Source organism: Ziziphus jujuba, chromosome 10, assembly GCF_031755915.1.
Source record: "Ziziphus jujuba cultivar Dongzao chromosome 10, ASM3175591v1".
NCBI classification, from domain to species: Eukaryota; Viridiplantae; Streptophyta; class Magnoliopsida; order Rosales; family Rhamnaceae; genus Ziziphus; species Ziziphus jujuba.
In genome coordinates, this window is record NC_083388.1 from 14,674,857 (window position 1) to 14,690,921 (window position 16,065).

Genomic DNA, 16,065 nt, shown 5'->3' on the forward strand with positions numbered 1-16,065 from the left:
GCATTGCATTGGGAGCTTGAGAAAGCTTTAGATAAAGAATGGTTAACTAAAAAATGAATAGAGAGAATGTTCTATTTTTATCGTCATTTGTGAAATGTTAAGATTAAATAGCTAGATTAAGCTTTAATACTTTTTTTTTAGCCCTAAAACTCTTTTTATCGGTCAAAAGCTCTTTTTAATAAAAAATTGAGATGTCTGATGACAGTTAACAAATACTTTGATGTGATATTATTTTACTGGACGGCAAAATTGAATGTAAACCAAAAATAATTTGATTTTGATACGGATCGTATCATTGACCGTTTGGAGGATCCGGATCCGGATCCGGGCATTCATTTTTGGGGAAGACAGCGACTGAGAGAGTACGGCACTTGCTCGAAGTAACTGAAAACCAAACTATTTTATTTTCTTCATTTCACAAATGGCGGCATCTCCAAATTACGAAGCCTCCATTAGTGAAACCCTAAACCCTTCCATACCTGACCCACCACAACCATCCATTCCCCACCCAGTGAACGGCCACGATTCAACCAATGAGCCCCCACCAAACCCCACCAATCAGCAACCGTCCGTTCCTCCATCAATGGACGACACCAATTCCGGCGAGAAGCGCAAGAGGGAGGACGACTCAGCAGCAGACCGTTCCACTCACCCTCTATGGAAGACCAGCCTCTGCTCCTACTTCAGGCGAGACTCTGGGTCTTGTAGCCACGGTAGCGAGTGCCGCTACGCGCATGGCGAAGAGGAACTCCGGATGCGTCCCGATAACACCTGGGACCCAACCTCGGAGCGCGCGAAGAAGGCCATGAAGATATCTGACGAGGACGGCGGCAAGAAATGCGGGGTTTCTGTGGATGTGATGATGACGGAGGCTGTGGTTGATGAAGAAGGTGGTGGTCCCCACTCTGGACTTGGCAAATGCTTGGTTCATGTACCCAGAAGTTGGAAGTCGGATAAGTTAATCGAATTTCTCACGGAGCAGGCAAGTTGGGTTTCCCATTTTCGGGAGTTTAGCTTTATTGCGTGTTTGATTGAGTCAGTTCTTGGATTACGGTTTCATTTTAGCTATGTTTGGTTATCGGGAAAATGTGGCAATTTTAGATTTTTTTTTTTTTTTTTTTCCTTTACAGTGAAAATTATAACTTTGATGATTTCATGAGTGCCTGTAAAGCGTTAGAGAGAACAAGGCGAAGACTTTTTGAATTTTGCTGGTATATTTATCTTAGTCAATTGAGTTCACCATTGTAAAGGACTAAAAGTTTAAGCTAGCTTTTACCCAAAAAAATAAAAAATAAAAAAAGGGGTTTAAGCTAGCATTAGAGTCAATAATCTGTAATTTGTATTTTTGGTTCTTCCTAGAGGACTGTTTCTTTTTATAGTAATTATGGTTTTTAGTTTGCGTTTTTCTGTTGCTTCATGCTACCACTTCCTGTTCATGTGTACTGAATCCTAATGCTTTATTAACTCTGAATTTGAACTTGTAAATTTTTTGCCCTTTTTTACAGGGAATTGCTTTTAAATCTGTGAAGAAGAAAAAAGGCATGACTGTAGGTTTTGTGAGTTTTGAGACCATGGAACAGTTACAGACGGCAACGGAGGTATGCCTGCTTCACTAATGTCATGGTGGGTGCTTTGTGTACTTGCAATTAGTTTTTGAATTTTCTTTTTTATTTTTTATTTATCCATGGCACAGAAGCTAGATGGGCAATCTATTGGAAACAAAAATTTAAAAGTTCGAGATGTCATTGGGGGATCATGTTCTAAGAAGACCTACTCAACAATGGCTCTCCCTCAGAACACGCAGAAAACTGCAGAAGATGCATTGCCTAGGGAGAATGCAGATGTACCTGCGTCTTTGAATGGGACTGGAGATGGTGATACTAATGAAGGCGATGCTAATGAAGGGAATACAACAGTTGATGATTTCACCTCTAGTGGAAGAACTGCACGTGATGTAGTGACACCCCTTGCCCATATGCCTTACGCTGATCAGTTAGAGCACAAGAAGAACTCTATTATGCAGATTCTCAAAAAGCTCGTCAGTATTGCATCTTTCTTATTTTGTTTGACATTATTATAGCTTTCTTTTTAATTTTGTTTTTACTGCTTTAATTTTATTTTATTGAACAATTATTTCTTAACCATTACAATTTTTTTTTTAAGACTAGAAATGCACGTAAAGCTTGTCCCACTGGTGTTTCACTTCCAGAATGGATTCTCAAGTCTAGAGAAATAGGTGATACTCATATCTTCGATAAAATAAACATATAAAGCATCATATCATCAAAATTTATATGTTTATCATACTATCTGTTATTTATCATAACATAAGTGGTTGCTTAAAATTTGGCACTTTTGTTTGTTTATCTACAATGGCTTCTTCTTCTTCTTCTTCTTTTTGTCCCAGTTTTCTGTCATTGTACTTCAAAGCAAAAGGACAATTTTTTGGTGCTCAAGTTTTTCTTTTATGAAACCTGCAGGTGGTCTTCCATGCAATTTAGAGGGTATACTTGCATCGCCTCTTGTAAATGAATACCGTAACAAATGTGAATTTTCTGTTGGATATTCTCTACAAGGAAAAATAACTGTGGGATTTATGCTTGGAAATTTTAGGTAATCTGCGCTTTATAGATTTTGGAGGAGTTTCTTTGTCACCTGGGCCATTTACCAGAATAATATCTTTTGCAGGGAGGGTGTGACTGCAGTTGAAGAACCTATAGACTGCCCAAATGTTTCTAGAATTGCTTGCAAATATGCTTCAATGTTTCAGGAATTTCTTCAAAATTCAAGCTTACCAGTTTGGAACAGATTTAAAAATACTGGATTTTGGCGACAATTGACGGTAAGCATTAATGATTTCAAGTGTACTGTGCATGCAACAGATTTATGATGTGCATGCAATAGATTTTATGATAAGCATTTTTGCTTTTCTGTTGCCTTCTGGATTAGGAAGGAATGATTAATCTGTATGAGATGATTAATCTAAATTAATTTTTTCGATCTATTAGTGGTCTTGGGTTACAGAGCAGGAGTTATCCTTTCTGTCCCCATAATTCCTTCCTTTCATTGCCTGGTTAACCAGGATTTAAGACACCTCCTTGAAAGCAGTTGCAAAGTTTTTAGTCATTGAGGCCTCAATTGGCACTTTCAACATGTATTTTAGAAGTTATTTATGTCGTACTTCCACTGAATATTCTTATCATAATTTATCTTTTGAAGGTCCGTGAAGGAAGAAAGCCCGAGAAGGCGAGTGATGCTGAAAATTTTGAAGCCAACATTGCTGAGGTCTTGCTTATGGTTCAGGTTAGTTGTCTGAACTTTTACCTGAAATTTCTAGGTTCTTTATTCAAAGCACACCCATTTGGTTTTGACAATGTATTTTCATATTTTTGGAATCTTCAAGGCTATGGAGAGTGAAACTGAGAAATAATATTTGGCCTTTCTGGTATGATGCGACTGATCAATGAGTGAAAATAGTGTGATTTACTTTTTCAATTGGGGAATGTAATTTCTTAAATAGTTAACAAATCATTTCCATGGAGCAGCTAATGGAGTGTTTTTGGGTTTATAGACCTTTTTTTTTTTTTTTTTTAATTTTTCCTTCTCTTTATGCTTTGGTAACACAGGTTTCGACTTTGGGATTTGATGATGCATTGATAACTAGTGAATTTGAGAAGCTGTCTCAAGTTTTTTCTGCAGGAGCAGCTAAAAACTTTCCACCCTTGCCTCTAACAGCCATAGTTGTTCAGGTATTAACTCCTTGTTCATAAATTTCTGTCAAAGTTATTATGTGACTGTTGTTGCATGCTTAAGATTTAAATTTATGGTATTTTGCAGGATCATCAGGGAATATCAAATGTGGCCCCAGCAGATATTCCATTGCGCCCACTTTTAATTCCCAAAGCCATTTGTAGTCCTGAACAGGAAGCCATCAACAGTGTTGAAGAAGCAAGAATTCATGATTATGTAAGCTGTCTTAGATTCCGTATATCCCCGACGGCTTTTTTCCAGGTAAGAAACTCAGATTATAGTAATTCTTATGCTCAGTTGAATGGTTTTTGCTCGTGTTACTGGATATATTTTGAGCCCCAACTGTACTGCAGGTTAATACCCTTGCTGCTGAGAAGCTCTACTCACTTGCTGGGGATTGGGCTGGTTTGGGTGCTGATACTTTGCTATTTGATATCTGCTGTGGAACTGGGACAATTGGGCTGACTTTAGCTCATCGTGTTGGTATGGTAATAGTCACCTGCCTGCTTTCCTTGATTCTTGTTCCATATATGTTATGATGTAGGAAAAATATTTACAAAAACAGATTGGTATGCAAGAAATAATTAAGATATCCAAAAGAGAGAACATAAGTAATGAACACAATCAAAAGGCTAGCTCTTTGGTTCTGGAAAGACAGACAGGAAGAAGAAGAAGAAGAAATGTTTATTATATTAGCATAATCTCAGCCAACTAGTGTTGCAGTATATCACCTGTTGAGCAGTAAAACAATGCTTTTTATTTATTTTGTTTATTCTATTAATTTTGCCTTTCCTTTGTCATATTTATTTGGGCAGCCCTTATGTGTTCTATGAAAATCTTATCCTCATTCTCTTTGTTTCAACAAGGGGAGAACAAAAAGTGGCACTCTAAATAAAAATATAGAAGCATTGGTGGGTCATACATCTTATTGTTGATAAAGCTTTCTCAGCTGTAGATTTTCTGGGTTATCGGATAGATCTAAGCTGTTGCTAAGACGTACCTGTTTATTGTAACTAAATCATGAAAAGTTCCCGTTCAAGTTAACAAGTAAAGCATAATTACCTGGAATCCTTCTTGCAATTACAAACTTTTGGTGCCATGTGATATTTTTGCATTAATTTCAACTCTAGATAATTGAACTTATTTTTGTAAATTATTGCCAGGTTGTCGGCATTGAAATGAATGCTTCTGCAGTTTCCGATGCTCATAGAAATGCTGAAATTAATGGCATAAAAAACTGTAGATTTGTTTGTGGGAAGGTGAGATATAGAATTGTTGCCTTCAATTTATTGTTTCCTTTGTTAGTGTGGGGCGAAAAAAGAATTGAATCCAAGTTCATATGCTGTGGTTGATAATAAAGTACTGTATAATTTGTTCAAGTTAGCTATGCTTGTAGTTATTTATTTAATCTTTTATCCATGTGCTTGGCATTTAATGAGGGAACAGGCTGAAGACGTCATGGGCTCTCTGTTGAAAGAGTATGTGAGCATGTCTCAGAAACAAAATGGGATTCTAGATATCCCTGAAAGTAGTGATAAATTAATTTCCACTGCTGAAGAGAATAATATCTCAACCGACAACTCACAAAACCCAGAAACAAAATCAGGTACCTCAGTTGGCAACTTACCAGACCCTGAAGAGAGCTCAACTCATGCACTTGAAAATGGTAAAACTGCATCTGATAGTTTAGAAAGCAGCATGCAAGATCTTGGAAGCAAAATTCAGAACTGGTACACTTCTGAAAGTGGGAATCCTCAAATTCAACAATTCAAAGATGTTGTTGCCATTGTTGATCCTCCACGTGGTGGACTTCATCCCACTGTAAGTAACAAGCATGTTCCAATAAAGATTTATCGACATCTCTTCAAAGTGACATGGTACATATTATTTTAAAGGCTCAAATAATTCTCATTTTGACTTAGAGATCTTGTGGGTTGAAAAATATGAACATCCTCACACATGAGAAATAGTTTTCTTTAATACCATTTAACTCTAAATCTTTTTTTGTGTATGTTCTAGGGCCTGTTTGGGAATGATTCTTGAGGAATTACTTCCCCTCTAGGAAGTGAGTTGTCTAAAACAAAATCACTAAAAATCAGTCTTCTTTTTTTTTTTTTTTAACCATGCATCATAGGAAGTGATTTTATCCTCTTTTCAGTGCTTTTAAAACCTTGGGAATCAGTCCCAAATGCACCTTAAGTAGTTTCCTATGATTGTAGACTCCAATATTACCCTTTATATGTTATTCAGATGTGCATATATGGATTTGTTGAGTTCCAAATTTCTATGAATTTAGTTTTCATCTGTGGTATCACAAAGTAAATATTGTTGAAATGATTCATGTCTGTGATAATGCAGGTGATCAAAGCTTTGAGAACTCATCCATGCCTGCGAAGGCTTGTGTTAGTTCCCATACCTCTCTCTCTCTCTCTCTGTTTTTGTTTTTCTTAGGTTCACTTTCATTGAACTATTTTGATCTAATTTCTGGCCCGTTCGGTGTAGTTACATTTCCTGCAATCCTGAAAGCTTAGTGGCCAATGCCATAGAGCTTTGTACACCATCTGCTGAGAAAATTGAAAGAGGGAACAAGGGCAATAGAGGATGGAGAAACATGAGCTCTGCTGGTCTAGCACGGCAGAGAGTCAAGTCTATGCCAGTTTCAGAGCCTTTCAGACCTGTGAAAGCCATGGCCGTTGACCTTTTTCCACATACTCTGCACTGTGAAATGGTGATGCTACTTGAGAGATAGGTAAGATCAAGTCAGAAAAAAATTGGTTTGACAAAGATCTTTGTCGTTATAAGAAGTTTTTATAGTAATTTTGTTTATACTATTCTGGTATCAAACTTGCTATAACCGGAGGCTTTTCCCTTCATCACCTGTCCTCCTGGATTGTTGAGTGGCTCGTCATTCTCTTATGTAAAATGGAAGATCAAGGTCCTGAAAATTATTCGACTTAGATTTTATGAAATTATTTATTTATCATTCAGAGAGTTAAAAATTGGAAGCCTACAGGATCTTTTTGCCATTTTTGTCAACTATAGTAGATGATTGTCAAGTATTATCGAACCATTTTTATGGATAAATTTTTTATATTTATTAAGAAAATATGGTTCATCGCAAGAATCTCTACGCATATATATCAATGCTTGCTTCATATTGATGGTAACCACATGATACATTAGTAATTTTTTGAAGAGATCCTCTGTACAAAACAAAAACGTAGTATAATGTTAACGCCCCAGAACTTGTTCCACGTGTTATACTTGTAAAGCCCAAAAACTTGTTCAACATAGCAATATATGCTTGTTTTAAAGATCCACGTAATTTTAGTCAATGACTTAACAAGTTCTCAAAGTAATGCTATGATTATAATTTTAAGGGTTATGATTTTTACTTTTGCCAAGTGATATCGTTTCGCTACAATGAATTATCTCCTCCGTTTAAAGGAGCTGTAATAGAGAAAGACGTGTTCAACCGCACGTTTTTTTATTTTCTGTTTTTCTCTTTTTTGTTTGTTTGTTTGTGAAATCAAGCAAATATGAATGATAAATTACTAATATTATAGTCATTTATAATAAGAAAAAGAAAAATGTTTAACAAAATTATTCATAGTTTGAAATGTTTTTTGACTTTGTATTTTGATTTTTTTTTTCTTTTTCCTTTAATATTTTAAGTGATTTTGATTTGAAGATCATTTAAAACACAAGTTAATTATTGAACTTTTAGGATTAAAAGTTATTTAGCACTTTTAAGGTTTGATTTAAATATAATTTGACATCTTTAGTTTTAAAAATATCGTTAATCTTTCTCTGGTTTAAATAATCTATCATCTTTTTAAATTATTGATTATTCAAAACTCTTAGTATAATATCATTTATACTTCTAGTTTAAATAGTCTATCATCTTTCCAAACTATTAATTATTCTCAATTCTTGGATAATATCATTTATATATAAGCATGCTATTTTAAGTCTTGCGAAAATAAAAAATTAAATTCTAAATAGTGCAAACTTTGTTCATATAAAATCTACCCAAACTCTTAAAAAACCAAAAACATAAACACTACCAAACCAACTCTAAACTATTAAATGAAAATACTCCCATATTCCAGATCACAATAATAAAACACCACATCTTTTGATCATGATTTTATGAAGAATCTCACGGCTTAAACCAAAGCCAATCGGACCCCCCCAAATAGATTTTAAACTATAAGGTGTTCAACTCACCGTTAGCATTATTTTCTAAAGCTGTCAGGCCGTCCAGAAACATAATATTTTTTTTTGCTTTTCCAGAATGGTTCTCTTTCTCTCTTTCTTTTGCTTTCTCTTTTTTTGAATTCCCGCCCAACTGACAGTTAAAATGACTTTGTTAATAAAAAGCTTCCCTGTCTTCTCTCTCGGTAGTATGTGGACACACTGCCTTGGACCCTGAAGACTTATGTAGACATTATTTATTTATATAATAAAATACTAAAAGAGAACAAAATCAAACCAATTTGGAGTTCGATGTGGAATATCATTTTATGTGGTTGCTTTAAAGATTAGATTAGGCCCAAGTAGATCATGATTTTAAATTCGACTCACATTGGGTTTATCTTTTTCATGTAATATTATTTTAATCAATATGTTGATTGGATGGTATAGCAGCCATTGAAGAATTAAAAGACACCCACTTTGAGTTGTTTATGGATTTGTGGTGTCATAGTTATATTTATGCTGACTTATGCTATCCCACTGTCTAGGGAACAATTAGCCATATTTCACTACCTCCACTATTAGTGGGAGGGGATGAAAAAAGTATAATTCTTTCTATTATAAAACTTAGCTCTAGATTTCCTCGTTTTCTTATTTATTATTATTATTATTATTTTGGAAAATAAATAGAACCAAAAATTCTATCCCTCTTGAAATGTCTACCTTTAAATATTGAAGTCAATTTTAGTCACCACTTTCCATCATCCAGAAGAACTAGTTAGACCAAACTGTTTTTTATTGAAATTTTTTACGTTTTTTCTTACATAATGGATCTTTCTTTTTCTTCTTTTTCTTTTTTCTTTCCAGGAATGCATATATAGAAGGTGATATGTCCTAATCATAAGATGAGGCAAAGATTGTAGTCTGAAGGCTTTTTGACAGCAAATATAAAAGCAAACTCTCCACTTTCTCATCAACCAAAGAAGTTGTTATTAAATCACCTTAAATTAATTTATAAATACACATTGTTTAATTTCTTATACAATTGCGAACCCAAATTTTATTTTTTAAAAGAACATCCAATTAAGCTTCCACAGATCCATAACCCTCCAAATCCACCTTTATCTGAAAGCCACAAAAAAACAAAAGGCCTTTATCAGTCTTGACTGCTTTTTGCCACTTCACCATAGATTTCAAACACCCGGAAATTTCTATTTTTACATGCAATTCAAGTTTCTAGCAAAAATAAATAAAATAATAAATACGTGCAATTCAAATCCAGTCCAAACCCGCCACTGCTAATTTCCTCTTTTCTTTTTCTTTTTCATTGTCTTTGTTTTGTAAGATTTGTTTGAAATGATACTTTTGTTATATAATGTGGTCGGAAAATGCCGAATGGAAAAAGCTGATAGATGATCGACATAAAATCACATAAAGAGCACTAGCAAACTTGATTAAAAAAACATTTAATTTGGAGGATAATCCTTCTCTTCTTTGTTTTTATTTTTAACACCAAAAAAAAAAAAGAAAAAAAAAATTCCTTTGTGCCACAGCTGCTGGTTTGTGACTCGTGAATGTGGTAGAGAAAGAGATAATGTTGAAGAGTGAAAATACATCAAATAAAAAAAGAAGTGGCTTTCAGCGGTGTCAATTATGTGACATAATATGTCAATCATTAACTTTGTCACACTGTTCCATGCCATGTGGTGCACAGAAACTTGGTTCACCCGTTTTCCATACTCTCATTAATTTTGTTATCGTGAGATTTAGAAACGTGGAGTGAATGAAGTATGAATAATTAAAATTGGATATTTTAAGACTGTTTTTGTTTTTTACTGTCTTAGGCAAAGGTAGACAGCCGTCGTAATAAAAGCAAAAATACAAGTGGTGGTAATTGGGTAGTTCGAGGATTTAGGCTGGGCAGGCATTGGTGGATGAGATAAAAAACAATGCCTTTTTTTTTTTTTTTGGGTTAAAAAAGACAATGCCCATTTGTTTATGTCTTTAATATTTATTTATAATATTATGGTTATAGGTTGAACAGTAAATGCTACTAGAATCCATCATGGTTACCAAAAATTGAATAATCTAAATGGAGCATTATTTGTATAATTTTGGATTAATTACATTTTTGAATTTTTAAATTGGAAATATTTTAATTTGTTGCATTTAAATTGAATTAAATATTTTGGCGAACTACAGTTAATGTAAACTCTTAAAAGCACTATAATTCAAATTTGAAACTAAAGAATATAAATTACAACAAATGAGAATTGAAGAATCCAAATTGTAATAAATTTGATTCGCAAAATGGGATGGAGCTATTAATGATTATGAGTCAATAAATAGAAAGCCACAAAGAGATCTTGTGAAACCCAAGTAAAAACTTTTTTCCCGAAAATATTGAATGAAAAGTTAAATAAATATGACCAACCTAATAATTCTGTATGAAAAAAGTAAACATGCTAAAGGAGACAGTGCCAGCAGGTAACATCTAATGTCACACTTAAAAACTCACTTGGAATTAAGAAAAAGCTAATTATGTCCAAAAATAATAATACTGAAAAGCTAATTTTAATTATTTAGGTATCTAATATCTGATTACTATATCATGTTTCCCAAAAAAAAAAAATACTATATCATGTTTAATGTTAAATAATATACACACTAAAATTACAATAATTTGCTAGTATATAATTAAAGTTTATCCCACTGATAATAGATATAATTGGCAACCATGATTATGCTGGTCTAAAGAAACATTATTATTATTATAAGTCTTATATTAGGCAAACCATAAAACAGAAATGTTGGTAAGTAGGTCCTCGCCCAAAACAAGAACAAATGTGGGGCAGCTACTAAGCAAAAAAATAAAAAATAAAAAACAAACTAAAAGATGTTGGGTTAGCATTGGTGATTAACTTCTCACGAGATTTTGAATGGACCATGCAATTTAAACGGAATAATATATAGTCATATACAGTGTTAAAATAAAAAAGCATATACAAACCATGTCATTTTGTAGTTTTCAAGTGTATGTAGAAGAAACAATTTATACTTGCACGCAACTTTAAAATAAAGATGTGGATGTTGAATTATTAATGCTTTATAGCATCATAATAAGCGTGTTAAATTTAAAAAAGAAAAATTCTATAACTGGAGGTGTATATAGCAAAACCCAGTGAAAATTCGGGTGAAAATAACGATAGTTTGTCCGCGCGCAATGGTTGAGTCGGGGAGTGAGAGTGAGAGGGGGGGTTGAGTGGCAGTAGGCCATGCTTGCCACCAACTTTTGCAATAAATGAGAATCACATCTACCGCCTCTTCTTCTTCTTCTTCTTCTTCTTCTTCTCTCTTTCTTTCCACTCCTTCATTCTCGTTATTTACTCTCATTAATTATCAACTTCTTTCACTTCCCTACTTCTCAAGGAACTTCCTCAACTCTCCACTACTCTCAGTCTTATCTCTTTCCTTCCATCCTTTTCATGGAGATTGGAGTTGGTGATGCATCACACTCTCTTTTGCTTTAAAAGTTGATAACTTGTTTTTGGATTTTTTTTTGGTTGGTTGGGATTTTGGTTTTAGAGAAATGAGAAATGAGGAAAAACATGCTTCTGATGATGGACGTGAAGAGGGTTCCTCTCAAGGAACAGTTGCTATTACAGTTCCTAAGGTATTTTCTTTTTGTTTTTGTGCTTTCCCCTATTTGCTTTTCTGTAATTGATTTGCCTCTCGTTCTTGCTCTATTAATTTCACCATTTTCTATTCCATTTTTTATATTTCTCTCACTTTCATGCGTCCTAGGCGTCCAACCAAGATCCTCAAACGTTGTTTTTTTTTTCTTTTTTTTTTGTTAATGTACATATATATATATATATATATATATAGATATATTTTAAAAGAAACAACTTGAGGGGTTAGTTTATTGAGCTATATAGAGAAGTGAGGAATTGTGTTTTTGAGGCTATTGTTTTGTTTATATGCTTTCTTTCTTTTTTTCTTTTTTTTTTCCCCTTTCTGTTTGTAGTGTTACGCTTTTGGCTTTTCAGCTACCATTTTTGTAAAACCACAGCCATCACATAAATCATCCTATGGGGGCTTATAAACTTTCTGATCAGTGAATTTAGAAATTTAATATACTGAAGTTTCTTCTTTGGGCAGTTAGCTGTTATCTTCTTCAGTCTGTTTCCCAGTTTTGATTCTTAATCATTCTTACTCAAAGCTTATAAATTTGAATCTTTTTCTATTAAGATAAATTTTGATCTTCTTTGAGACGAATTTTAGTATTATATGATAAGGGTGGCAAGAAAGGAGGGGAGGGGAAATTCATCTTAGGATACATATCAAATTTCATATTGCCATCTTGTGATTAGAATTCCTAATATATACATAACGTTTAGGAATATAATAAGTAACAAACTAAAACTTTGCTTTGGGATATATTAATGGGGGTGCCGTGCCAATCTTGCGTATCTATCTAAAAGGAAATTATTATTATTATTATTTTTTTAATATCTAATCCTAGTATTGAAATTGACGGGCTTCTTTTTTTGTCTTCTTCTTACATCACATTTACTTATGATTATCTTAATTCTTAAGTTCAATGGTCATAATTGCTTTCAATTTCAGGTTGAAGATTCAATGGGAATAACTGAAGAATCTCCACATGTTCATAACTGGAAGCGGCAAAATCTATTCCTAGATATACCTTCCAGAGCATCAGATGAGCCCTCTCAGGATTTTGTTGCAATAAGGATGCCACCAACACCAAGTCCTACTCCAAGGAAAGTAATTTTTTCGCTGGCACATGGTTCTACAGATGCAAGGACTAATGGTTCCCCAGGACCCTCTTCGTCCAGGTCAGGCAAATCATCTATAAGAGGTCTCTTTCCAAAACTGAGCTTCAAGCATCGTGGCTCTTCAGAAGTTGATAAGGCTGACAACTCAGCTTCAGAAGGGTCAACTACAGGGCCACGAGAGAAGCCTACGATCTCAAGGTCACTGTCTCTTACAAAGCTGTTTACACCTAGGATGAAGAGGACATCATCTCTACCTGTTACTCCAATTTTGCATTCAAACCCGGAATCCACACATGGTGGAAGTGTAGATGGCACTATAAATCCAGTTGTAAGTTTTTATCACTTTTGTCTTAAGAAGACTAATGGTTTTGCTAACAATATATGTTGGATAACAATAAGGCAGTGGAATTGGGTTATGGTTAAACATTGTCATGACTTAGCATATATGTTTCCTAGGCTGCAAAACTCATTGAAAGATTTAGGTTAGTAAAATAAACATTGCTTTCATTCTACATTTCTCTAATTTTGTCACCATGATTAATCCAACTAACTATTTGGACTAACAAACACATATAATAATTTTTGTTTTATTTCCTTCTCAGAAGAAAGAGGTCCAAACTCGACAGATATCTCGCTCACTTTCAGTCCCTGTGATCAACAATAAGGAAAAAACCATGAGAAGGATGGATTCATTTTTTCGTGTTATCCCCTCCACTCCTCGAGCGAAGGAAGGAGATGTGATATCAATTGCTTCTCCAAAAGTTGATGCTGGTACTTGATTGTTTAAATTATTTCATGCATTTTTTCAAGCATTGATTAACACTTATTTTTTACTTCAGTTGCCTGGGCCTGTTTTGCATCATTAACTTATTTCTTATTACAATCTCATTGTTGATTCAGAAAATGATAATGATGATGGTGAAGACATACGTGAAGATGAAGCTGTGTGTAGAATTTGTCTGGTTGAACTTTGTGAAGGGGGTGAAACTCTAAAGATGGAATGCAGCTGCAAAGGTGAACTTGCTCTGGCCCACCAAGAATGTGCTGTGAAATGGTTTAGTATCAAAGGTAACAAGACCTGTGATGTCTGCAAGCAAGAAGTTCGGAACCTTTCTGTTACTCTCTTACGAATCCAAAGTATAAGAACTCGAAATTCTGGATTGAGTAGATCTCAGCTGGCAGATCCTAACGGATACAGGCAAGTAAATATTAGTCTTTCACTAAGATTTTAAATAGCTGCCCCGTGTTCAGGTTGATTAGGTTTTGTATCTTTCTGTGTATAACCAAGACTTCCATGCACCAATTTTATTGCTTATTGCAATTGGGACCTATATATTCTCTAGAAAAGAAAACAAAGATTCTGGGTCATTTTGTGCTACTCTGCTCATTACTATACTATTTTACCAGAATTCATCAATATTGGCATAATTATTTCACTCCCCAGCAATAACAATGCTGAGTGTAGATTCAATTATTCTAGGTTTCCATTGGAAATGCCAAGTTACTAAATTGAGAAGGATAAGAAGGGTCAAAAGTTAAACTTCCCTTGAAAATTATATTGTCATGATAATTTTCATGCTTGAATATGTAGATGGTGATTAGTACTTTTGAAATTATAGATTTACAACCAAAGATTTAGAGAAAAATAATTTCTGGTGTTCTTTTATCCTTTCTTAATTGTTGTTTATGTATCTTGTTTTTTTTTTTCTTTTGAAAGGTCAATAAGAAATGGTCATACACTTAAACTTCTTATTTTGGAACTTATTAGGGTTTGGCAAGAAGTACCTGTGCTGGTCATTGTCAGTATGCTTGCCTACTTTTGTTTCCTTGAGCAGCTTCTGGTAAGATTAGAAATATCATTTCCAGATCTATCATTTCTGTCATTATATGTTCTTGGTGATTTATATTTTCTTTGTGCAGGTTGGGAAAATGAGTACTGGAGCAATTGCCATATCTCTTCCATTTTCTTGTGTTCTTGGTCTCCTCTCATCAATGACCTCATCGACCATGGGTATGCTAACAAAGATCCTTAATAAATTTCACAAATGGGTGAATTTTTCGTAAGATTTTCTTGCTGGGATCAAGACTGAACTGGAATATAATATGACCATGCACAAAGTTGGCATAAAAAATTTAACTCTAGTATGTTGAGAATTCAGATATGATAGGTTAGGAACATCCAATCTCATGATTGATTCGATCCGACTGTGAATGCTAACTTACTATTAGACATCTTGAAGTTACGTGGGTACGTAAATATGGACAGATAAAAAGTTCACATATCACAGAAGTGGCTCTAATTCTCACGTTATTTCTATGATCCTTAAATGGTGACATAAGTTTCTGCTTAAGGATTTATATACTTCCCTAACCTATTGAACTTGTTTGTTCAGTGAAGAGAAGATTTGTCTGGGTTTATGCATCTATTCAATTTGCTCTGGTGGTTCTCTTTGCACATATATTTTACTCCTTGGTATGATGCTTTCTTCTTTACTCTTTTCTTTTAATTTGCTTAATTGAATTGAAGCTAAAATTAGCTGAAATCTTCAATGTCATTTGCAAAGAAGCTTGAAAATGACTTTATTTATACGAGGCTTCATAGCTAAATTTGACTACATATCCTTATGGCACTGAAATTGTGTCATATTGGGTTTTCGACATGGAATGAATATAAATGTCTTCCTTCTAATTGGCTGAAACCATGTCTTGCTGAATATGCAGGAAAACATCAGCTTTAGTTGTGACTTACTTGAGCATGAAGTTTGTTACAGATTTAATTTAAATACATACTGAAGTTAGATTTTATTCAATTTCTTTGCATTATATTTTTGGCCTCCAGATTCACGTACAAGCAGTATTGTGTATTCTTCTGGCAACATTTGCTGGGCTTGGTGTTGCCATGAGTGGGAGTTCAATAATTGTGGAGTTCTTGAGATGGAAAAGAAGATGGCAGGCTTCATCAGAGCAGCACCCAAGTTCACAAGCAACGACATGACAATGCCGAATCCCTGGAACTGTAAATTCAGATGGGATATGCCTGCTTTCCAGTCTCCTCATGGAGTTTTAGAGGGAGTTTGAGTTGGGGGTTTTATTATTGGGTTTATGTGATTTGTTTTCTTGAACTTCATCAATATATATATATATATATATATATATATATAAGAGTTAGGACATCGATAATTTTTTGTTAATATACCTCAATTGAGATGTTGTTTACCGAGATGCTTTTATTTGTATGCTTCGTCATTGTACAGGCTTTTGTTGTAGCACACAGACAAATTTTTCAATCAAATGCTTATCCAATCTCATTATGTCTTAA

The 16,065-nt window shown here is 34.1% G+C and overlaps 2 protein-coding genes across 3 annotated transcripts; both read left to right on the plus strand.

Moving 5' to 3' along the window:
• The first annotated feature begins 337 nt into the window (after positions 1–337).
• Positions 338–6,733, plus strand: LOC125420831 (zinc finger CCCH domain-containing protein 24). The gene is made up of 14 exons (XM_048468002.2): positions 338–982; positions 1,506–1,598; positions 1,694–2,038; positions 2,164–2,236; positions 2,481–2,613; positions 2,689–2,842; positions 3,220–3,303; positions 3,627–3,749; positions 3,838–4,011; positions 4,104–4,238; positions 4,914–5,009; positions 5,197–5,571; positions 6,109–6,152; positions 6,253–6,733. The coding sequence occupies exons 1-14, from the start codon at positions 422–424 to the stop codon at positions 6,497–6,499; spliced, it is 2,637 nt and encodes an 878-aa protein (XP_048323959.1). The 5' UTR covers positions 338–421; the 3' UTR covers positions 6,500–6,733.
• Positions 6,734–11,120: 4,387 nt separating this feature from the next.
• Positions 11,121–16,065, plus strand: LOC107411343 (uncharacterized). Of its 2 annotated transcripts, XM_048468927.2 has the most exons (8): positions 11,127–11,620; positions 12,577–13,074; positions 13,349–13,517; positions 13,647–13,944; positions 14,515–14,587; positions 14,667–14,757; positions 15,140–15,219; positions 15,586–16,065. In XM_048468927.2, exons 1-8 carry the CDS (start codon positions 11,537–11,539, stop codon positions 15,739–15,741), a joined length of 1,449 nt encoding a protein of 482 aa, XP_048324884.2. In that variant the 5' UTR covers positions 11,127–11,536; the 3' UTR covers positions 15,742–16,065. The 2 variants fall into 2 exon arrangements, with proteins under 2 accessions (XP_048324883.2, XP_048324884.2); XM_048468926.2 differs by lacking the exon at positions 15,140–15,219 and having other exon boundaries at positions 11,121–11,620.